This window comes from Branchiostoma lanceolatum, chromosome 3 (genome assembly GCF_035083965.1).
Source record: "Branchiostoma lanceolatum isolate klBraLanc5 chromosome 3, klBraLanc5.hap2, whole genome shotgun sequence".
In the NCBI taxonomy this organism is placed as follows: domain Eukaryota; kingdom Metazoa; phylum Chordata; class Leptocardii; order Amphioxiformes; family Branchiostomatidae; genus Branchiostoma; species Branchiostoma lanceolatum.
In genome coordinates, this window is record NC_089724.1 from 168,482 (window position 1) to 192,436 (window position 23,955).

General features: G+C 47.3%; 3 protein-coding genes across 39 annotated transcripts in view; 1 reads left to right on the top strand and 2 right to left on the bottom strand.

Annotated features, from left to right (window-relative positions):
• The window catches only part of LOC136429601 (PHD finger protein 21A-like), a 31,413-nt gene extending 28,179 nt beyond the window's left edge, over positions 1-3,234 (bottom strand). For 2 of the 5 annotated variants that reach the window (XR_010754772.1, XM_066419445.1), the window contains exons 1-3: positions 2,841-3,232; positions 2,450-2,482; positions 2,200-2,265 (exon numbers count right to left, since the gene is read on the bottom strand). Coding sequence is in view for 4 of the 5 variants with exons in the window: in XM_066419445.1 (XP_066275542.1) it covers positions 2,200-2,265; positions 2,450-2,482; positions 2,841-2,894 (153 nt within the window). In the remaining variant the exon portion in view is untranslated. Of the gene's footprint in view, positions 1-2,199; positions 2,266-2,449; positions 2,483-2,616; positions 2,780-2,840 lie in introns of those variants that run through there. The other 3 variants (XM_066419447.1, XM_066419449.1, XM_066419448.1) reach the window with 3 other exon arrangements.
• A 218-nt stretch (positions 3,235-3,452) lies between these two features.
• On the top strand, positions 3,453-12,007 carry LOC136429120 (nuclear pore complex protein Nup50-like). The gene is made up of 8 exons (XM_066418999.1): positions 3,453-3,632; positions 4,310-4,411; positions 5,574-5,620; positions 5,886-5,925; positions 6,365-7,418; positions 7,639-7,729; positions 9,908-10,026; positions 10,612-12,007. Exons 2-8 carry the CDS (start codon positions 4,340-4,342, stop codon positions 10,815-10,817), a joined length of 1,629 nt encoding a protein of 542 aa, XP_066275096.1. The 5' UTR covers positions 3,453-3,632; positions 4,310-4,339; the 3' UTR covers positions 10,818-12,007.
• A 1,001-nt stretch (positions 12,008-13,008) lies between these two features.
• Positions 13,009-22,722, bottom strand: LOC136429602 (DNA damage-regulated autophagy modulator protein 2-like). 33 transcript variants are annotated; one of them, XR_010754773.1, is made up of 9 exons: positions 19,783-20,128; positions 19,334-19,401; positions 18,843-18,864; positions 18,393-18,513; positions 15,890-16,067; positions 15,514-15,599; positions 14,795-14,979; positions 13,277-14,304; positions 13,009-13,185 (listed from the first exon to the last, which is right to left on the bottom strand). XR_010754773.1 is itself a non-coding variant. In XM_066419454.1 (8 exons), exons 1-8 carry the CDS (start codon positions 20,112-20,114, stop codon positions 14,815-14,817), a joined length of 972 nt encoding a protein of 323 aa, XP_066275551.1. In that variant the 5' UTR covers positions 20,115-20,128; the 3' UTR covers positions 14,674-14,814. The 33 variants fall into 33 exon arrangements, 32 of the variants coding, with proteins under 32 accessions (XP_066275551.1, XP_066275555.1, XP_066275553.1 ...); XM_066419454.1 differs by lacking the exons at positions 13,009-13,185; positions 13,277-14,304 and adding an exon at positions 16,723-16,737 and having other exon boundaries at positions 14,674-14,979; positions 15,890-16,052; XM_066419482.1 differs by lacking the exons at positions 13,009-13,185; positions 13,277-14,304; positions 19,783-20,128 and adding exons at positions 20,143-20,283; positions 21,435-21,520 and having other exon boundaries at positions 14,695-14,979.
• Positions 22,723-23,955: the final 1,233 nt, after the last annotated feature.

A 23,955-nucleotide genomic window follows, 5' to 3' on the forward strand; every position in this document is an offset into this window, starting at 1 on the left:
TCTACTACGCGACACATTCTGTTTAGACGTCCGGCTGGAGCGGTCGGGGACTCCCGCTGAGTTGTCGGGCGAATGCTTCAGAGTGGTCGGCTGAAATTTTCCCGACATCTAAAAAAACCCTCATTAAGACCATAAAATTCCTGTTTAGACACAGAAAAAAGCTGTCGCCTGGCAGATATCTGCAGTCCAGATATCTAGACAAGCTGTGTGTAAATTGGCCCTGTGTTGCTCCTTCATCAATAAAACTATATCACAATATCAATCAATCAATATAGCAGTCAGCATATAAACTCTGCAATATTGCATGAGTGTGCAGTCATTAGGTAAATACAAGATAAATTCTGCATGAGTTGGATATGAGTATTTATATGACCAAACCTCCTACAGAACAAGCATGTCACAGGCTAGCTGTGGGTCTTACACAGCAAAACAAAACAAACAACCTGACATCCCCCAGTTTGGTGTCACAACAGCTCAGTCAATGTCATGTCCAAGAGTAACGGCATGTCATCTAATGTTCCAAATAAAGGCTCCCAGCTTTGCTATCGTGTTTATGGCAGCTACAAAAACAGGTTGACTTGTGAGCAACCCTCGCTTGTCAGACATTTCAGACTGAAATCAGGATGCGTCAACCTCAGTTCAGGTCAGATTGCCACGACACACAAGAATGGAACCAGATTTGACAGGTGACATGATAGAAATCCTTCTGATGTGCTGAATACAGGCAAACAGAAACTATCCACTGTGCAACCCCACATGGTGTTTTACCCAGACATGGAGGTTTTTACACAGTTTGCCCTTTGTGCAACCCAACATGGACGTTTTGTACCCAGGTCTCCCTTTGTGCAACCCTTCATGGGTTTTTACCCAGGTTGCCCACTGTGCAATAACAGCTGAAGAACTACTCCAACCCAACCTGTCACTGACAGTCAGATCAGTCTGGTTACCCACCATGGTCCCAAGGACTCCATGTCCTCTACTTGACCTCTCATGCCTTATTTTCTCTTTATATATACATTTCAAACTGTCATACTTCTTTTAGAAGTAAATGACACTTTTTCAGTTGGAAAACTCATTCTCATGTTGTCCATATTGATACAGAGCTAAGCATGGAATACTTACTAGTACTGCACCACATTCTCAATTGTCAGATTTGGGCAATATTTCAATTATTATTGTAGTTTTGGGCGAAGTTTCCCCTCCCCAGTCCTACAGCACCATCTAGCACTAGAGCCCACCTGAATCGTTATTCTGTCTTGACGTATCTGCTGAACTATAATCCATAGAATCATAGGTACTTGTTAACTCAGGAACAGTTTCCTGTTCCTACCCAGGACTTTTGAATCAAGCCACATTCATACATTACTATCATGTATGTAAAGCCTACTATTGTTAGGTTTGATGAAAAAGTATAATATTACCAAATTCCAATTAGGTTGTAAGCTATAACATCGCCTCACACCACAACACTGCAGAACACCCCAATGTTAACTTCAGAATGAGCTATAAATACAGGTTCAGTTTTGGGGGTGTTGCACCTGCTTTAACTCCCTTCAACACACACACTTCACAATTTTACCAGGCTCAGATTCTAACTTGTTGTTTACAAGACCATCAAAATTAGCATCGCAAAGTAAAGTTAGACCAGGTATAAGAAAACCAAACAGTTCTATTAAACTGAAGACTTTCCCAGACCAGACCATTTCAGACTACATCTATTATCCAGTTTCTCTGCATGACAAGGAGTGGAAACCCAAACACAAAGGATTATTGCAGTACAAAGAAATTTGTTTAGACTAAATTCAAAGATTCCAATAATTGTAATAGGACTGCATTTCGAAACGTTAAGTCTCTCAAGATTGATGAAAAGAAAATTACAGACGCCCGAGAAATGGGAGACTTGTCCATGTTCAAAGGGACAGAAAGGCCTAAAATAACCACAATAGTGCTGACTGCAGGTCATGTGACCAGAATGACAGCCTCTGATTGGTCAGGCTCGAGCTGACATGTCATCTAATCATTTTATTTTGCTGCTGCAGGTTGCAGATAATAGAAAACACAGGAGGGAGAGTGAAGTTCAACTTCTGTCGGTTTGAGTGGTTTTTACTCAGAAAAGTGATGACGAGAGCATGTTATGCCAACTGCTACTAGTACTAATCAACTCTAGTCTTACTCGGAAAATAAAATATTCCCACATACTTGTTTTTCACTCAATAATGTTATCCTTGCTTGAAGTTCGTGTAGTCTTTTCTGCAACTCTGCATTCTGTGCAGAAAGAACAAAATAAAAACGTCAACAAGCCGCAGAAAGAGCGTGTCGCAGCGAATTGATTGATGCGAACGAATTGAAAGGTCACACAGAACTTTGCCCACATCAGCGCACACACAGGCCGCTATCTCATCAAACCTCCGCCAAAATATCCCACAAATCCCCCACAACTCGCACGTACCTGTGGATCTTTCTTCATCTGACTCACGAGCACCTACAGACAAATAAACATCAGGAAATTAGAGTCCGAGCACAAAAGTTGTCAGGTCGGCTGAAATGATGCCATCGATTGTGGACAACTGGTGCACGGCGCTGCAGTTCTACATAATCAATGAGGGGTAATTTTACATTCAGCCCAAATATCTGCTCGCAAACTCGTCCTACACGACTCCACATGGCCCCAAACTTTCCCCAGACAAACACATGAATTCTACAGCAGCCCACACAACTCCTGAACCCGCACACGGCCGGAAACAGTCCCCGTAGAGCCGGGAATATTTTTTCGGAATAATGCACTACATTATTATCCGACGGAGGAGATTTGGTAGAGGGAACAGGGAGCAACATACTACCTGATGACTTTGGATTTCGACTTTCAGCTGCTCCTGAAGACTGCTCAGGTCCATACCGCCGCTCCCGACAACTTCTCACAACTTTCTGTCAATTTGGGAAGATTTCTGGATTTCTACAACGCCACAAAAATTGAGGATTCACTCCCCAAATGTTGGAACTGAGGAGTACTTGTTTTGTACTTCTGCACGCACGGACTTATCACACCCTCCGCGCACCCCAAAACTTTGCACCTAATATCTCCATCCTGCACCATTCCAGCCCCAAACCTGGTCAGCTGTCGGCTCTCACTTCCCGGCAGAATTTTATCACACCGGGAGAGAAATTCTAGGCACAAAAAATGGCGTTTTCCTCCTCTATTCCGCGGATTATTTCGCATTGATTTTAGCGTATTATTACCACTTTGCCTAGGGAAAGTGAGTGATCCGGCAGCATTGCCTAGGAAAAGTTCCCGGATGTTGACCCGTTTCTTCCCCGATCGGAACTACTTTCTTCCGCGCGACCACAGAAAAGTTACGTACTGATTAAACCTTACTCAATGATTCCCAATGATAACTGTAAGTTTGTTCGCAGAGTCCCGATGCACGCGGCTGCCGGTATTTTTAGGGTGTTGGTGGGGAGGGGGGTGAGAATAAAAAGTTGTGCCGGGCTCCGCGTAGTTGTGCGGAAGTGCAGCAGGAAAAAGAACGTGATTTTCAAAATGGCGGCGGGCAGGTAGGGGGGAAGGCTGTGTCGCACCGTTCTACCGCGCTGACAGCGTTTTTCAGCGGATATCTCTGCTCGGCGGAGTTCAGGTGAGTGGAGCTTGTTCCCCGTGGCCTGTCCCGTCCCCGCGGTGCCCGTGTGAGGCCGGCGCGGCCCGGGGTTGGCGGCGGGACAGGTGCCAGGCCGGCCGGCGGACATGCTGTACCGGCCCGCAGGTGCCCCGCGTGGTCGTCTGGCGGCAGAAACCCGCAGGTTCTACCCGGTCCCCTTCCTCCTTCCCGCAGTCAGGGCGGCCTGGCGTCTACTCTCACACTGTCACAGTTATGCGCCACACCGGCACAGTTTTAGTTCACCCTTTGCAAATAACGGTTATGGATATTCATAATGTTTAAGTTTGTTTATTCATCTTCAAGATAAGTAAGTAATCCGCTCAAATAATGACAAACTATTTTCAAATTATGCGAGTCCACCACCAATTACAGAAGAGTAGACAAGCATGGACAGTCTACCACATGATAAAATTATGTCATTCTGTATGATTTGATGTAAGAATTTGAGAGAAGGTAATATACATTTGTTTATTTATATTTCATATCATCGCACCAATATCCATGTCCTGCCAAACTGTAGATATCATTTCACCACGTTAGACATAGAAAAGCATGTAAGAGTAAGAAACATGTTGCAGGTGTAACCCAGGTAAAATGCAGTCCCCCGTCCCTGTGGCCCACATGTGCTTAAACTTGTGTTGTCTTTCCTTCTCCAGGTTTCCTCCGGAATCTCACCTGCTGTTGCCATGGCAGCCAAGCGCACGGCAACCACGGAACTGACGGACAGGAACTGGGACCAGGAGGAGGAACCGGAGGAGGTCAGGGGTCACCCGCATTTTCTTTGCTATGGTTCAGTCCGTAGGTCGGGTCATACGTGTTGATGTTATGGTTCGGTCCGTCACAGGTGTGAAGTATCGGGCCTGTCGGCAGGTGTGCAACAGGTGTGTTTAACATACAGACGTAACTCTTACTCTAACCAGATGAGGCGTATACACAGTTTAGCGTCCGTCCACTATTGTACATCGTTAATCATTTTAGACAGGTCTTTTTCACTTGAACAGATCTGGCGTATTGTAAATTCTGATTGACAGGCTTAGGAAGCATTCATCTAATTCATCTATTCATTCAATCATATATCTTTTCATTCATTCATTCCTTCATTCATTTGTTGGTTCTGTTTTAGTCAATCATTTATCCACCTTAAGTCATTAATTTACCCATTCATCCATCCATCAATCCAGTCATTCACCGATTCATTCATTGACAATATACATTATTAGTATACTAGAGGCAGTTTGGGTTCTCAGGATTACCTGGTTTCAGGATTTTATTTTGGTGGATTTTTGCAGTTATGAGGATCAAACCCACATTTTTCACATTATTAGACAAGTAAATTCTTGCAAAGTAGCACATTTATGCTACTTTTATATGAAAATAAGCGTGATGCCGGAAGTGCTGATTTAGTGCGGAGGTCACGAATGATGGCGTGATGGTCGGAGACACTAAAATGCACCAGCTGCTGGAACCCTGCGTCTGCCATCATGACAGTTTCTGTTGTCTTATGTTGGTCTATTTTCTCCCACCATCACCGTAATGCCCCCTAACCAACTCACAATCCTGTGTGGATACATGTACCAGCTTACCAAGCCTGAGCTGTGCACGATGGACTTACCAAGCCTGAGCTGTGCACGATGGACGTGTGGTGGATATTCGTGATGACACAATGACACTCGTTTTAATGCTTCTTGTTGATGTTTAACACATGAAAACTGGCTGAACAGAGACAGTGCGAGACAGTGACGTTAGAATCTTCAACGGAAGGGGACTCATAAGATGCAGAAATAAGTTTTCCACTGAAACAGAAGGACAAAATTTGGTCTGTCCTCGCAGCCAAACCTGCTCCTGTCCATAAGTCCGTCCTCACAGCCAAACCTGGTGCCTGTTCATAACAACAGTTTATTTTCCTGGGTGTCCCTCCAGGCAGGCACCTGGAACCCGGCCAGCCGTTCGGAGATGTCCAAGAGAAGGTAATCAATCAATCAAACAATCAATCATTCAAGTACAGTTAAGTATGGCTGCATCAGGGTATGATACCTAATGGATTGAATTAAGTATCACATGTTACAGAAAATAAATTTCCTTGGGTGCCAAGTTGTTATGTGGATATCCTCTCAAGTCCATGTACATTTTAACAGATTGGACAGGCACAGGCATACTACTAGCTGGGAGAAAGAAGGCCAAAGGAGCATGGATACTGCGAGGTTTATTTTTCATTTCTGTCTCTCCCCTCAGAGTCAAGAAGGCCATTAGAAGAGGCAATGCAACTTCAGAGGTGAGCTCAAATTGGTACCGGTAGATCTACAAAATTTCAAAAGCATGAACTTCAGATTTATTTATTCATTCATTTATTTAAATTTAGATTCACCCTTTGTGGCCTGTGCCTTGTTAATTACTGCACTTGTCTTGCTTCATTTTCTTGATCCACCTCTTCCGATGCACACAAAGTAACAGTTATTCAAGGTTTCCGGTTAAAACCTGGTGAAGAAAAACTCTTGTCCAGTCACTGACGAAAGATGCTACCTGAAAGGTCTGACTGTTTCCAAAATGGCTCCAGTTGCTTGAGTAACTGTTACCTTGCACATATTAATTGATACTTGGGTGTCTTATACATTGTACCCTTCACACCAACTCCTGTTATACGCTGTGTATGCCCTCCCAAGACAAGAGTCGTCGTTTTTAGTTGTGTGGCCGATCATGCCTAACTGATTTAACTCTTCCATTTCCCACAGGGCGGGACGGGAGCCTTTGCCAAGTTCAGTGGGCTGAGCAACAAACCAGCGTCGACCGTCTTCAGTGGGCTGGGCAGCAAACCAGCGTCGACCGTCTTCAGCGGGCTGGGCAGTAAACCTGCGTCTACCGTCTTCAGTGGGCTGGGTAGCAAACCCGGTGTCTTCAGCGGTCTGAACGCCGGCGCCGCCAAACCTCTCGCCGTCTCCAACGGCAACAGGACCACGCCCTCTGTCCCGTTCAGCGGGTTCGGCACGGGCAGCTCCACCCCCTCCCCCGGTGTTAGTGAGCGGTCCCCTGCAGGTGGCCCCTCCTCTCCCGGTGCTAGTGAGCGGTCCCCTGCAGGTAGCCCCTCCTCCCCCAGGTACAGTCCCCAGTACTGCGGGCAGCTGCGTAGCCTGAACCTTAACCTGCTGCAGTGGCTGCAGAAACACGTGGACAACAACCCCGTCTGCGACCTCACCCCGTCCTTCCGCGACTACGAGAGGCACCTGCGCGACATCGAGGCCCGGTTTCCCCCGGCAACCGGCACGGGGACGACTGGCACGGACTCGGTAACCGGGGGCAACGGTGTGCCAGACCAGACGGCGTCGCAGAGCGGGAACGGACAGCTGTCATTCAAATTCTCCTCACCACCACAGGACAAAACAGACACTTCCGCAGTTACCACAAATTCATCAGCTTTTGGGGTCACCATAGGTCAGAGTGCATCATCTGGGGTCACCATAGGTCAGAGTACATCATCTGGGGTCACCATAGGTCAGAGTTCATCACCATCTGGGATTACAATAGGTCATAGTTCATCGTTCATTACCGGCACCAGCACGGCGCCGACCCCGTTCTCCTTTAGTGCCAGCAGCGGCGGAACGATCTTCGGGGGCGCCAGCACGACCTTCGGGGGCAGCGCAGCATTCGGGGGCGCAGCGGGGAAACCAGCGCTCGACTCTGGGTTCAAGTTCAGCACGACTGACAGCTCAAGTTCGGCCTCATCCAGGTTCAAGTTCAGCTTCGCCTCCAAACCCTCAGCCCCAACATCAGGTGGGTCTGGTTACTGCTACTTACTGACTGACTTACTGCTACTTACTGTCTTACAGTAACTGAGGTAAAGTAGTTCGGGTATTCACGCACCTGAAATTTGTTTATGTGCAGCTCTACATCCAATACGTCCGACCCTGGCTTCCATACAGCCCAGCCCGTCATTTCTTGGACTCACAAGTGAATTAACAAATGACCAACATTTTGCTTTTTTGTGTCTCAGTGTCTTCCGACACAAAGGAGGAGGAATCCTATGAGCCGCCCAAACCTGAGGTCAAGGAGGTCAAGGAGGACGGAGCTTTTTACACCATCAGGTGAGGAGGTCGTTGGGAGGTCACTCGCCAAATTATACCAGCTACTCTCATCTCCCAAATAAACGTACCGGTACGTTTATTTTTTTCAGCCTCAAAATCCACCCAGTACGTTCTTATTTTGGACGGTACGTTTATTGTTTTTTTGAAAATCAGAGTTTTGCTAACCTGGGATCCCCTTAAAATTTTAAGTTTGGGTTTTCCTGCCCATATTTCTCCGGCATTTTTGCTCATAATTCGCTATTTTTCGGCCAAGCGGCGTTGATATCCCGGCCGCTACAGAGGCCGCTATGACCCGGCCTTTGTGAAATCCCGGCGGAACTCGTAACGTATCGGTCGATCTCTATGGACATAACAAGTACAAAGTCAACGTTGTTATTGGGGGAAAATAAGACGCCACACTGACGTTTTGAAATGCAATTCTTGTTTCTTAAACAACTTTAACAGTCTCTGTTTACATCGTAAACCAAAGCACGCTGATCAGAAAAGAAACATGCCAGCGGCGCACAGTAACATTTAACGCATGTAAATTTCTCTACTCACGTGAGATACAGTCTTTCCCAAAATGAAAATGTAAAAACACCTCCACGAAAAATCTGTGTCTTAGCATGAAAAATTGTATAATGTCTTTCAAAATATATCAAAACATTTCAATCCTACCACAAACAGGAAAACTTAGCGCTTGGAAAATCGCCACTGTGACAAGGACGTAGGACGTGACTCTGGTGGGAAAGTTTTGTCATGGAAGAGCTCACGTCGAAGAAGGGGAAAGAACTCTTTTTGATCTACAAATTAAACTCCTTTGCTTTAGTCATAAAGGTGTTTTGCATTTTTACAAAGAGACTTTCAATATTTAAGTCTTAACATAAAATTGAATTGCAATCTAGTCACCGTTTTTATCACTTAAAAATGCTTTAAAAAGATCACCCCTCTACAGAAAGAATGTTGCAGTTTTCTAAGAACATCGATGTAGTTTTGTTAGCCCCGCCCCTTTCTGTCTTCGGCGCCAGCTACTGTCTGGCTCACTCTTTCAAGTGTAACATGAGAACCCTGTGGTTAAAATGTGGCAACATTGTAAGCCTGAGGTTTCTCACAAATTTGTTGACAATTTAGTTTCTCAAAATTAATGTTTTTTTCGACATACAAGTGTAATTTCTGAATTTCAAATTATTTGGATTGCAACAACAAAAACCAGAACATTATATGATACTGTCCTCGATATTATATGATAATGTCCTTGACACAACACAATAGTTTGTGGCATGTAATGTTTACAACTCTATGTTTCTATGCATAGAAGATAAATGGCAAGTTGGGAAAGAAAAAAAAGTTACATCATATACATTGTCATAATTCTTCCTTTTCTCTATGGCTTTTACAAATAAGTTAATAACTTGTGATGACCATATCTTCAGGATATTGTAATTTTCTGTTCATGGTCTAAATGTTGACCCAATTTTTCAACATCACTACTATATATTTTTTTGAGGCGGCAAGGAAGATTATAATTTGAGCAAGATGTGTACAGTTATTCTGTTCAATATTTATACACTTTACTGGTATGGTCCTCAGACAGGCATAGTACAGGGGAGCGGTCTGAATTTGGTGTAGAACATCCTACCAGACTGCAGACTTTACTCTACTCTACTCTAACAGTGATCTCTTTCAAAAAACAGACTCACGATCCAGAAAAGGGAAGAGCGGCCTAAATTGGAAGATAACCTATATAGCTACCTGGCCGAAAGAATCTACTCTACTCTACTCATAAATGAATAAAGAGAACCTACAGCTACCTGCTGATCATTTTTCCCTCGGACAGAAGTAGCATGGACAGAGTTTATCTGAAAATTTGGTTAATTTCCGGGGGGTATGTTTATTTCGGGGGGTACGTTTATTAGATTTTGAAGATTTGTCCAGGGGGTATGTTTATTCCGGGGGGTATGTTTATTTGGGAGATGAGAGTAATGTCGCTTTGACGCTTGAGATCAGTTGAGATTGCTTTTAGGGTATTCACGTGAGTGAATATATACTCTGTTCCCAGAATTACTGCTACACCTTGTGTGTTCTTGTTCCCAGGGCTGCAGCTCATGTGTTCTTGTTCCCAGGGCTGCAGCTCATGTTCTTGTTCCCAGAACTACAGCTCATGTTCTTGTTCCCGGTGTGACATGATCTTGTTCCCAGGTGTAAGCTGTTCTACCAGAAGGACGGGACCTACAAGGACAAAGGGGTCGGCAACTTGCACCTGAAGAAGACTGGAGACAGCAAGACACAGCTGGTGGTCAGGGCAGACACTAGTCTAGGTGGGTACAGCTGAAGGTCGGGGTAGGTGGGTACAGCTTAAGGTCAGGGTAGGTGGGTACAGCTGGGGGTCAGGGTAGGTGGGGACAGCTGAAGGTCAGGGTAGGTGGTACAGCTAAAGGACAGGGTAGGTGGTACAGTTGAGGGTTTGCATAGGTGGTACAGCTGAAGGTCGGGAGGCAGGGACAGGGTGGGGAAAGCTAAAGGTCTCGGTAGGCAGGGACAGGGTGAGGACAGCTGAAGGTCATGGCAGGTGGGTACAGCTGAATGTCTGAGTAGGTGGGTACAGGTGAAGGTCAGGGCAGTTGGGAACAGCTGAAGGTCAGGGTAGGTGGTATAGCTGAAGGTCAGGGTAGGCGGCGACAGTTGAAGATCAGCGTAGGTGGGTACAGTTGAAGGTCACGGCGGGCAGGGACAGGGTGGGACAGCTGAAGGTCAGGGTAGGTTGGGGTACCTGAAAGTCAGGCTAGGCGGGACAGCTGAAGGTCAGGATAGGTGGGGACAGCTGAAGGCAGGCTAGGCGGGATAGCTGAGGGTCAGGGTAGATGGTACAGCGATGATAACCTTCAGACCTTCTCCCTCCCCAGGAAACATCCTGCTGAACATCCTGCTGTTCCCCAGCATGCCCGTCAGTCGGCAGGGGAAGAACAACGTGGCGCTGGTCTGCGTGCCAAACCCGCCGCTGGACGAGAAGTCCGACCCCGTGGCGACCCCCATGCTGATCCGCGTCAAGACGGGCGAGGCAGCCGACGAGCTGTGCAAACAGCTGTCCGACAACAAGGGCAGCTCCTAACTAACTCTCAGCACACACATACTCACACACACACTAACATCTAACCAAACTCTCATACACATCTGACGAGCTGTGCAAACAACTGTCCGACAACAAGGGCAGCTCCTAACTAACTCTCCGCACACACACACTAAACACACACACTCTTACTCACACACTTAAATACACACATTCCTCTAACCAAACTCTCATACACATCTGACACAAACAACTGTCCGACAACAAGGGCAGCTCAGAACTCTCTGCACACCACACTACTTCTTACCACCTACACACAAACTCACACACGCATGCACACATGTACATCTTACCATCCATGATATGGATGCACACACGCCCACACAACATCTAACCATTAACCATCCATGATATGGACTACTACTATCTGGATGCACTCTCTGCACAGAATGATCATGATCCTTATATGTGGTCTGTTCTTACTTTTGGAAGCAAAAATCTTTCCATAATTTTGCCAAAGGAAAACACTGTAAGGCCTGGACTTTTTAGTTATAGCGTGAACACTGTTGACGTTTAGTAAATACTCCCTTGTAAAGGCTAGTCCAAAATAATTTTCCAAGGAGCGTCCTTGTGTTACTCTGAGCTTGAGTTGTAGTTCTACTATCAAATGTCGGGATGCTACAGCTTACAGGCACCCCTGTACTGGGTCCGCCTCAGGTCATGCAACTGGGCACGAAATCACAGACTTGTGCATTTGTATTCCTCCAATCCCGGAATGGTGATGGCCAGGGTTGCCATGGCAATCTCTATAGCAACAGCCAGCGTGGATGCAGTTACCATGGTGATCTCCATAGCGACAAGCAATATGGCATGCAAGTGTAGTCACTACCCGCCCCTTGTTTTAGACCTGACGCACCACTAGAGTCAAACTCCTGTAGCTTTTTGTTCTGTGGAAACCTGAGATTAAGAAGCTGGTGATTTTCCTGTAACTGACAGGCAGCTCTGGAAGGTCTTGGTAAGGAGTCTCTTATTCAGGGTCCTGGTAAGGAGTCTGTTATTATTCAGGTGTCTGTCAGAAACTTTTCTACTGAACTTGTAAGTCCTTAACAGTGTTGATGATTCTGAAGTCCCAGCTTTACACCAGACCGGTCAACATGTGACTCATGATTAATTTTGCTGTATTATCTCAGCTTTTAGCAATTTAATATGGAAATAAATAGGACTTAAACAAACCCAACTGCCTGGTTGGCTTGTTTTTTTGCAAGAACGAACATAACTGATAAACCTTGGGAGGCACATACACATGTTCTCGGCACTTGTGCGGCTATGTTACATGATACTCCTCTCATGTTCGAATGCTCCATGCACCCTTGGTTGGCGGAAGGTTAAACAGGTTTATCTGCTCAATGCACATCTGCACAAGTGCAACCCTGGAGTACATTCAGAAAGTGCCTATCTCTGGTGTCACAAATAAAACAAGACTTTACTTGGATCCACAATTAGCTACCTGTCACTGGGTAAGTCTGGAATCATGCATCTTGTCTACAGGTAAGGACTCAACAAAACAACAGAAGCTCTTCTCATGCAAGAAAGGTCTGTATTCAACATGAGAGGTCCATATCCACAGCTCTGTCTGTATTCAACATGTGAGGCTGTCCATATCCACAGCTCTCCACACCATTAGAGCCCTGGAACTACACCTGGTAAAACACTACACCTGGTAAAACACTACACCTACAACGTTGAAAAACGTTCACTTAACCTTTAGCACCCTGAAGCAGCCGTATTGGTTACAGAGTTAGGCCGCTGGGGGAAGGTTAATGACTCATGTTTAAGGCACTGTTTAATCTTTACAAAATCACCTCGTATTGCAGCTTAGTTTTCATATCATTGTACTGCAGGATCGATATGGCCTGATTCAGATGCAACTTTGTAGAATTTTGCAACAAGGAACAACTAGAATTATGGAACAACATTGTAGAATTTTGCAACATGGCACAATTTTGTAGAATGATGCAACATAGAACAACTATGTAGAATTTTGAAACAACATAATTGTAGAATTTTGAAAAATGGCACAACTTTGTTGGATTTTTAAGTCTTACTGCAGAGAAATTTCAGAAAGTATAAAAACAGTTTCAAGACAACACTTTTCCACATTTTGCTAGCACAGAAAATACACCAATATTATGTTACTCCATTACATAAAGTAGCAAGATGGTTACGTGGCTCATTTGAGAATGCAACATTTTTGCAGAAGCATCATTGTCTCATACCAGTGTTCAGCACCATTGTCTCATACCAAAGTTCTGTACCATTTCTGGTATTTACATTTGCAGACCAAATGGCTGGCATCAGCAGGTCTGTTTGGCACCAGGTTTCCTGTAATGCTCATGCATGGCACAACTGCCTGTGTGAAAGGCAATGTTTATAATGCTCATGGATGGCACAACTGCCTGTGTGAAAGGCAATGTTATAATACTCATGCATGGCACAACTGCCTGTGTGAAAGGCATAGCACAAATTGTCGTAATCAAAGACTTTCAGGCTGCCGGCCAACTTCACACTTAAACACAAATTCAGCTCAACTTAAGCATTAAGACTTCAGCTAAAGTTTAGCATTACATACAATATACAGACTGCTAGTATCTGGATCATTTGGTAAAATGTTGTCTGTAAGAAACTAAAATGGTGTGACCTTCTTTCATTTATGAGTTCTCACAAGTTACAAATCTGGGTTAAAGATGAAGGTCCTTCCTGCAAATTATGGCTGCAGAGCACTAAAAATACAGTTTAAACCTTAGCAAATCCTGTGCTACTCAGTACATACTGTACTACACACTATCCTAGACTACACAGTACATATTGCTAACTTTATGTAGAAATAACATTTTGCTGGTTTTATAAAGGTCTCAGCAACTTTTGCTACCAACACAAGAAGGAAACCCCATATTCCTGTGCATTGGAAACAAGCTGTGTTATATAGCAGTTGATTTTCTTTTCTGCAGGTTTTCCTTCCAGGAGCCAGTTTTCCTCTTGTGACACTATCCATATACTGTACTTCACAGAATTAAAGTTACACACTTATCTATGTACTGTACTTCACAGAATTAAAGTTACACACTTATCTATGTACTGTACTTCACAGAATTAAAGTTACACACTTATCTATGTACTGTACTTCACAGAATTAAAGTTACACACTTATCCATATACTGTACTTCACAGAATTAAAGTTACACACTTATCTATGTACTGTACTTCACAGAATTAAAGTTACACACTTATCCATATACTGTACTGCACAGAATTAAAGTTACACACTTATCTATGTACTGTACTGCACAGAATTAAACACAATTTCTATCCATATACTATACTATACTATACTGCACATACATGTATCCCCTTTGACCTGCACAGAGCTTCATGGGAAGAAAAGATTCCCTCGTTTCTCACAGTAGAGTACAATCCCTCAGAAAAGTGGGTGTTTCCCTCCTTGAAGTAATACGAAACTTTAAGAAACGAGGCTGTTCCTCTCCCATGTCTTTAAGTAATGTGGAACTATAAGAAACGAGGGTGTTCTTCTGCCATGTCTTTAAGTAATGTGGAACTATAAGAAACGAGGGTGTTCTTCTGCCATGTCTTTAAGTAATGTGGAACTTTAAGAAACGAGGGTGTTCTTCTGCCATGTCTTTAAGTAATGTGGAACTATAAGAAACGAGGGTGTTCTTCTGCCATGTCTTTAAGTAATGTGGAACTATAAGAAACGAGGGTGTTCTTCTGCCATGTCTTTAAGTAATGTGGAACTATAAGAAACGAGGGTGTTCTTCTGCCATGTCTTTAAGTAATGTGGAACTATAAGAAACGAGGGTGTTCTTCTGCCATGTCTTTAAGTAATGTGGAACTATAAGCAACGAGGGTGTTCTTCTGCCATGTCTTTAAGTAATGTGGAACTTTAAGAAACGAGGGTGTTCTTCTGCCATGTCTTTAAGTAATGTGGAACTTTAAGAAACGAGGCTGTTCTTCTGCCATGTCTTTAAGTAATGAGCGGGCTCCTCTCGCTGAGCTCCTCCCACTTGAGCCTGACGACGGCGTCCATCTCGGTCAGCTGGAAGTCTGGGATGAACGTGAAGAAGTAGAACAGGAATGCCAGGGCCATGATCCACTCGCTAACCGTGCTGGCCACGTGGGGGGCATATCCCTGCAGGGGGGTTACATCAGGGGGGGTCACATGGTTAGTACCCTCCTCACACATACAGTACCACCCCCCCCCCCCCAGTAGAACAGGAAGGCGAGAGCCATAATCCACTCGCTAACCGTGCTGGCCACGTGGGGAGCATATCCCTGCAGGGGAGTGACATGGTTAGTACCCCCTCACACACAGTCTCCCCCCCCCCCACACACACACACACACAGTACCGCTTCACACACGGTAAGGCGCCCCCCTTCCCCCGGTAGAACAGGAAGGCCAGGGCCATGATCTACTCGCTAACCGTACTGGCCACGTGGGGGGCAAAATCCCGATGGGGGGGTTACATCAGGGGGGGTCACACGTTAGTACCCCCCTCACACACACAGTACCCCCTTCACACACAGTACCCCCCTGCTATCCTTACCGGGTCGTCAGGTTGCCAGTGCAGCCTGTCATGCGCGTGATCGTGGGTCACCCACTGGTACTTCCCCCTCCACAGTACCCCCCTTCCCACACTACCCCCCGCACACGCCCCATCCTTACCGGGTCGTCGGGTTGCCAGTGCAGCCTGTCATGTGCATGTTCGTGGGTCGCCCACTGGTAGTTTGCCACCGTTGCAGTTCCAAACGCTGCAGTTTATTTGGTTAAGGTTCCAGCATTATCAACCTTCACACAACTGGGCATGTTGTGTTGGCTACAGTAGGGCAAGGGTTAAACACACTAAAACTTCTACAGTTCATTTACTTCTAGACTTCCCTGTAATGACTAAAAAGTGGCACTGGTTACAGAAAGGTACAATCTCACAGTTTGTGTGAGAAACCTAAGCTATGTGCCTGGCATGATTTTAGGAAAAGGTAAGTTGGCTTTCATGTCAGGCGGAGCATCGGGACGACATATTCGCTCCAGAACAGAAGGATACCGATCACCATGGCGATGGCCCCGACGGCGGTGATGGCGGCCCGGGCGCGAGACTGTCGTAGCGTGGCGTACGCCGGGTAGAGCCGGTACGAGATGGCGGTGTGGAGTCCGCTGTACACGACTCCCATCCCGAACACCAGCGCAGCCCCGATGAAGTGCACAGCCTTCACGTTACCCTCCTGGGGAGAGAATAGTGTGTGAGGGGGGTCTTCACGTTACCCTCCTGGGGGAGAGAACAGTGTGTGAGGGGGGCCTTCACGTTACCCTCCTGGGGAGAGAATAGTGTGTGAGGGGGGCCTTCACATTACCCTCCTGGGGGGGAGAATAGTGTGTGAGGGGGGCCTTCACATTACCCTCCTGGGGGAGAGAATAGTGTGTGAGGGGGGTCTTCACATTACTCTCCTGGGGGGAGAGAACAGTGTGTGAGGGGGGCCTTCACATTACCCTCCTGGGGGAGAGAATAGTGTGTGAGGGGGGTCTTCACATTACTCTCCTGGGGGGAGAGAACAGTGTGTGAGGGGGGCCTTCACATTACCCTCCTGGGGGGGAGAATAGTGTGTGAGGGGGTCTCACCTGGAAGTGCACAGCCTTCACATTACCCTCCTGGGGGAGAGAATAGTGTGTGAGGGGGGTCTTCACATTACTCTCCTGGGGGGAGAGAACAGTGTGTGAGGGGGGCCTTCACATTACCCTCCTGGGGGGGAGAATAGTGTGTGAGGGGGGTCTTCACATTACTCTCCTGGGGGGAGAGAACAGTGTGTGAGGGGGTCTCACCTGGAAGTGCACAGCCTTCACATTACCCTCCTGGGGGAGAGAACAGTGTGTGAGGGGGGCCTTCACATTACTCTCCTGGGGGAGAGAACAGTGTGTGAGGGGGGTCTTCACATTACTCTCCTGGGGGGAGAGAACAGTGTGTGAGGGGGGCCTTCACATTACCCTCCTGGGAGGGAGAATAGTGTGTGAGGGGGTCTCACCTGGAAGTGCACAGCCTTCACATTACCCTCCTGGGGGAGAGAACAGTGTGTGAGGGGGGCCTTCACATTACCCTCCTGGGGGAGAGAATAGTGTGTGAGGGGGGTCTCACCTGGAAGTGCACAGCCTTCACATTACCCTCCTGGGGGAGAGAATAGTGTGTGAGGGGGGTCTTCACATTACCCTCCTGGGGGAGAGAATAGTGTGTGAGGGGGGTCTTCACATTACTCTCCTGGGGGAGAGAACAGTGTGTGAGGGGGGTCTCACCTGGAAGTGCACAGCCTTCACATTACCCTCCTGGGGGAGAGAATAGTGTGTGAGGGGGGTCTTCACATTACCCTCCTGGGGGAGAGAACAGTGTGTGAGGGGGGCCTTCACATTACCCTCCTGGGGGAGAGAATAGTGTGTGAGGGGGTCTCACCTGGAAGTGCACAGCCTTCACATTACCCTCCTGGGGGAGAGAATAGTGTGTGAGGGGGGTCTTCACATTACCCTCCTGGGGGAGAGAATAGTGTGTGAGGGGGTCTAACCTGGAAGTGCACAGCCTTCACATTACCCTCCTGGGGGAGAGAATAGTGTGTGAGGGGGGTCTTCACATTAGCCTCCTGGGGGAGAGAATAGTGTGTGAGGGGGGCCTTCCTATTACCCTCCTGGGGGAGAGAACAGTGTGTGAGGGGGGTCTTCACATTACCCTCCTGGGGGAGAGAACAGTGTGTGAGGGGGGTCTTCACATTACCCTCCTGGGGGAGAGAACAGTGTGTGAGGGGGGTCTTCACATTACCCTCCTGGGGGAGAGAACAGTGTGTGAGGGGGGCCTTCACATTACCCTCCTGGGGGAGAGAATAGTGTGTGAGGTGGTCTCACCTGGAAGTGCACAGCCTTCACATTACCCTCCTGGGGGAGAGAATAGTGTGTGAGGGGGGTCTTCACATTACCCTCCTGGGGGAGAGAATAGTGTGTGAGGGGGTCTAACCTGGAAGTGCACAGCCTTCACATTACCCTCCTGGGGGAGAGAATAGTGTGTGAGGGGGGTCTTCACATTACCCTCCTGGGGGAGAGAATAGTGTGTGAGGGGGTCTCACCTGGAAGTTTGGCCATGTATGAGGTCTCACCTGGAAGTTTGGCCATGTATGAGGTCTCACCTGGAAGTTTGGCCATGTATGAGGTCTCACCTGGAAGTTTGGCCATGTATGAGGTCTCACCTGGAAGTTTGGCTATGTATGAGGTCTCATCTGGAAGTTTAGCCATGTATGTGGTCTCACCTGGCAGTATGACTATGTATGAGGTCTCACCTGGAAGTTTGGCCATGTATGAGGTCTCATCTGGAAGTTTGGCCATGTATGTGGTCTCACCTGGCAGTATGACTATGTATGAGGTCTCACCTGGAAGTTTGGCTATGTATGTGGTGTCACCTGGAAGTTTGGCTATGAATGCCGTCTCCCCTAGATGTTCTGCCATATGTGTGGTCTCACCTGAAAGTTTGCCCACTTTTGTGGTCTCACCTGGAAGCTTGGCTATGAATGTGGTCTCACCTGGAAGTTTGCCACGAGAGTCAACCCGACAGAGGTCAGCAGCCCGACCCCCAGGCCGCTCTTGTTCAGCAGACGGACGCAGCGGGAGTCTGTCTGGTTCATCGCCTCCACCTGCTTATACCTTACGTACATGGTGCCCAGACCTGCAACACAACACACCCGTTATACCTCACATACATGGTGCCCAGACCTGCAACACAACACACCTGTTATACCTTACGTACATGGTGCCCAGACCTACAACACAACACACCTGTTATACCTCACGTACATGGTGCCCAGGCCTGCAACACAACACACCTGTTATACCTCACATACATGGTGCCCAGACCTGCAACACAACACACCTGTTATACCTCACATACATGGTGCCCAGGCCTGCAACAGAACACACCTGTTATACCTCACATACATGGTGCCCAAACCTGCAACACAACACACCTGTTATACCTCACGTACATGGTGCCCAGACCTGCAACACAACACACCTGTTATACCTCACGTACATGGTGCCCAAACCTGCAACACAACACACCTGTTATACCTCACGTACATGGTGCCCAGGCCTGCAACACAACACACCTGTTATACCTCACGTACATGGTGCCCAGGCCTGCAACACAACACACCTGTTATACCTCACGTACATGGTGCCCAAACCTGCAACACAACACACCTGTTATACCTCACGTACATGGTGCCCAAACCTGCAACACAACACACCTGTTATACCTCACATACAGGGTGCCCAGACCTGCAACACAACACACCTGTTATACCTCACGTACATGGTGCCCAAACCTGCAACACAACACACCTGCTTATACCTTACTACATGGTGCCCAAACCTGCAACACAAATTACACATATCATTAGAATTACACACTATTTTCATACAATAACTAAAGCGCTTTCCAACAAGCGTTTGACCAGAAACTTACTGAGGAATGCGGAGATGTTCAGCATCTGCCCGAACACACAGCTCTCTGGAATCTTGTCTCCTGTGTCGCTAAACAAACAAAATAACAAGTTAAAGACAAACAAACAAACTCTGTGTAGAATCTCTGAGCAACACAGGGACAAAAAGCGGCAAGAATGTGACAATGAAAGGTTGACTGTTTTTGTACAGAGTTTTTATCCACATCAACCTGTAAGTTACCAAGAGGGCAGCAGGTCTATCAAGCAAATAAACAAGTAAACAAACAAACGTACCTGATTTAGGGGAAGTCTGGCATGACGTCCCCGCGCAGGACCGCCATGATGTAGGTGGTCACCATGGTAACACAAACAAACAAACGTACCTGATGTAGGGGAAGTCCGGCACGACGTCCCCGCGCAGGACTGCCATGATGTAGGTGGTTACCGTGGTAACACAAACAAACAAACGTACCTGATGTAGGGGAAGTCCGGCACGACGTCCCCGCGCAGGACCGCCATGATGTAGGTGGTCACCATGGTAACACAAACAAACAAACGTACCTGATGTAGGGGAAGTCCGGCACGACGTCCCCGCGCAGGACCGCCATGATGTAGGTGGTCACCATGGTAACACAAACAAACGTACCTGATGTAGGGGAAGTCCGGCACGACGTCCCCGCGCAGGACCGCCATGATGTAGGTGGTCACCATGGTAACACAAACAAACAAACAAACGTACCTGATGTAGGGGAAGTCCGGCACGACGTCCCCGCGCAGGACTGCCATGATGTAGGTCGTTACCATGGTAACACAAACAAACAAACAAACGTACCTGATGTAGGGGAAGTCCGGCACGACGTCCCCGCGCAGGACCGCCATGATGTAGGTCGTTACCATGGTAGCGGTCGTCCAGACGCCCAGCCCGATGGGCAGGAAGCTCAGCCCCTCCGTGAACCAGAACCCCATCATGCACCTGTGCAGAAGGCAAGAAACAGAAAGGGTCAGCATGGGGGGGTACAGAAAGGGTCAGCATGGGGGGGTACAGAAAGGGTCAGCATGGGGGCTACCGTCAACACTCAGGAAGATTCAGGAGGTATTCCAGGCTATATGTTACTAGTACATCAAGTGGCTTCGTGTTACATCAAGTGGCTTCGTGTTACATCAAGTGGCTTCATGTTAAATCAAGTGGCTTCGTGTTACATCAAGTGGCTTCGTGTTACATCAAGTGGCTTCATGTCACATCAAGTGCCTACATGTTACATTAAATTTGGCAGGCTGGCTTTGCTTTAGGCTGAATTCAGGCGCCTATTCGAGGGTCTGCATGGGGTTGGGGATGGCGGGAAACGCTTTATACTGAATTCAGCAATTACGTAAAATTGGGTCGCCTCGCTACAAATTACGTTAATAACACAACTTTCCCTACAAATTAAGGGAAATCCAAATAGGCTGTCTACACCTCACGGAAAAGAGCATGCAGACCTCCCTATCTCGCATTACGTAGAATGCACTGATTGTACTCTGTTAGATTTTCAGCGGGCCGGCTACAAATTATGTGGAGTTAAAATGGCTGATTACAGTCTTCGTAAAAGGGCATGTTGGAGGAAATGTAGGGAGAAGGAGGAACTTTTGGTCAGCTGGGAGAACAAAGAGTCACGACTGACAAGAGTCTTACTGAAACACCTGTAAATAAGACTGCACCTGGGCAGGTTTAAGAGCCTCACCAACACACCTGTAAATAAGACTACACCTGGGCAGGTGTAAGAGTCTCACCAACACACCTGGACGTTAAGACTACACCTGGGCAGGTTTAAGAGTCTCACCAACACACCTGGACGTTAAGACTACACCTGGGCAGGTGTAAGAGTCTCACCAACACACCTGGACGTTAAGACTACACCTGGGCAGGTTTAAGAGTCTCACCAACACACCTGGACGTTAAGACTACACCTGGGCAGGTGTAAGAGTCTCACCAGCACACCTGGACGTTAAGACTACACCTGGGCAGACGATGTCTCCAGGAAAGCTGTAAGAACCACGAGAGTCTCACCAACACACCTGGACGTTAAGACTACACCAGGGCAGACGATGTCTCCAGGAAAGCTGTAAGAACCACGAGAGTCTCACCAACACACCTGGAAGTTAAGACTACACCTGGGCAGACGATGTCTCCAGGAAAGCTGTAAGAACCACGAGAGTCTCACCAGCACACCTGGAAGTTAAGACTACACCTGGGCAGACGATGTCTCCAGGAAAGCTGTAAGAACCACGAGAGTCTCACCAACACACCTGGAAGTTAAGACGTCTCCTGTACAGGTGTAAGAATCACGAGAGTTTCACCGACACAGCTGTGAGTTACTCAGAGTCATGAGAGCGCTCCCACCCTGTTAATGTTTAACCCATGTTTACCTGGCAGACTTTGGGCCGTGCCGTGTCAATTCGCTGTTTCTCTGATGTTTGGCAACAAAACGAAGAGGGGGTCCTTGGTAGGTCCATGTATGGTATTGACAGATGAAGGGAGACGTTAAAAGAAGGAAACAGAAAAAAACAGCCGGCAGTGAGGAAAAGTGCTCACTTAGCTAGCGCCCTGACATGTCTCACTCTATCCTCTGGTCGTAGATAAACCATGTTAATAAGTTAACGAATCAGGTTGATAAGTTGATAAACTAGGTCGATAAGTTTTAATGTAGGTCGAGACATCTGGGTCTGGCGAAATCTGCACCAGTGGATCACCAGCTCCCCCTACAGGAGCCCCGCAGTATTACACTGATAGGTGCACAGACATACACCCCCTCACACACACGCTCCCTACAGGAGCCCTGCAGTATTACACTGATAGATGCACAGACACACACCCACCAGGTGACGTCACCGGTCACGAGAGGCTGACGCCAGCTGAGGTCACCTGCTGACCTTCCTTTTGGCACACTTTTTAACCCCCCTGTAAATAAATAACTCCAACCTTCCTGTTATACTCCAGTTGATAAATAACTACGATGATAAATAACTAGGGGTCCTTCCCGGCGTGAGTGGATCCAATAACTCAAATAACCGGATATGCAGCTCGCAGTCTTCAGTACAAACCTGGTGCGTAAGGCCAACCATGAGGCGATTTACCGGGTATACATACTAGTATGCAACACAGACAGACAAACAAAAACAAACCCTCCCATTGAGACTGTGACTGGCGGGACAGAGGCGCGCAGCGTTCGCGATCGCGGGAAGATTCCGGTCAGGATTCTCACCTTGTGTCGTCTGCAGCCTGCCTGCGCGGTCCGGGCGGGTCTGGGCGGGTCTGGGCACCGAAAGCAGAAGTCTTGCGTCACATGCCGCTGTTTTCAGCCACAAAATCCCTCAGCTGACAGCAGAAACCGGAAGTCGGAGTTTCGCTCCGATCAAAACAACATCAGCTGATCCAGACGGAGGCTCCGCCGCGCCTTCTAGCGGGGAATACTGTAACTGCAGCCAACAGGTCTACAAGAACTTGGAAACTTGATCCCTCGGTTTTCCAACCCCGCCACTTCTCCTGGCTTGTAAGGGCTTCCCTCCACCTCCAGTCACACTCAAAGTTTAGGTTTAAAAACGTTCGTGCTCCGAAAAAGGGCATTTTAGAAAGGGGAACTTAACAAAGGTTTCTACCGACTCTTTTTTCTGAGTCAGGAGAAGTGGTGACAGAAGTGGGCGGCAGTTGTATTATACAGCAACATTAGTTTTACAACCCAAGAAGGGTCTGCATGGGGGCACTGTTCACTTACGGGCCGGGAGTATTAGCCCCTCGGTCAGCAATTTAAAAAAATGTGATAAGAAAACGGTAACAGCCGGAAGGAGTCTGCAACGGAGGCTGTCTTTATTTATTTATCATCTGTCCTTTTGTACGTTGTACTTCAACTTGTGCACCATCCCGGGTTCTGTGGCAAAAGAACCTGCTGTCCCCGATGTATGTGGAAAATTATGTTTTCATCGTGCCGTCGCGGTTGCGAAGTGGCAGAGTGTTAGGCCCAGAACTCAGAGGTCCTGGGTTCGAGTCCGGGCCCTCTGACTTGTCCCGTTGAAGTTGTGCCCTTGGGAAAGGTAATTTATACGAATTTGATATATATATATTTCCTCACTTCACGCAGGTGAAAATGAGTACCTGGCTTCGGTTACCGTTAGGGACGTCCCTGGGATAGGACGTCAAATGGAGGTCCCGTGTTTGAGGAGAGCCACGCCTCGAGCACGCAAAATAAAAGAACTCACCACACTTATCTAAAAGAGTAGGAGTCCGTCACAGTGTGAGTGGATCAAATAAATCAGTCCGGAAATGCAGCTTGTACTCTTCAGTACAAACCTGGTGTGTTATGCCATGAGGCGGTTTACCGGGACAAACAAACAAATCGCGAATCATCACACACACGCACACACACATACACACACACACACACACACACACACACACACACACTCACCCTCGAAAATGAACGCCAGTGCTGGGCAGCAAGCCTGTAATGCTTCGGTCCCATTTCCGATCAGCTTGTCGGGAATGGAAAATATGATATAAAACATAACAAAAAACACGAAACGTTGAAATAAATATATTATGTATTTTCGTGATATGCGTTCTTTGTTTTTCGTTTTCGGCGGGCCCCGGGTTGGAAATGGGACCGAAGCA

What these genes read in the sequence shown, in the direction of transcription:
- LOC136429120 (XM_066418999.1), top strand. Translation starts at nt 4,340, where the DNA reads ATGGCAGCCAAGCGCACGGCAACCACGGAACTGACGGACAGGAACTGG. An exon ending in TCGGAGATGTCCAAGAGAAG is followed by an intron (nt 5,621 to 5,885) that starts GTAATCAATCAA and finishes CTCTCCCCTCAG; the next exon opens with AGTCAAGAAGGCCATTAGAA. An exon ending in CAGGGCAGACACTAGTCTAG is followed by an intron (nt 10,027 to 10,611) that starts GTGGGTACAGCT and finishes CTCCCTCCCCAG; the next exon opens with GAAACATCCTGCTGAACATC.
- LOC136429602 (XM_066419454.1), bottom strand. Translation starts at nt 20,114, where the DNA reads ATGGTAACGACCTACATCATGGCAGTCCTGCGCGGGGACGTCGTGCCG. An exon ending in CCGGACTTCCCCTACATCAG is followed by an intron (nt 19,402 to 19,782) that starts GTACGTTTGTTT and finishes TTGTTTGTTTAG; the next exon opens with CGACACAGGAGACAAGATTC. An exon ending in GAACATCTCCGCATTCCTCA is followed by an intron (nt 18,865 to 19,333) that starts GTAAGTTTCTGG and finishes GTTGTGTTGCAG; the next exon opens with GTCTGGGCACCATGTACGTG.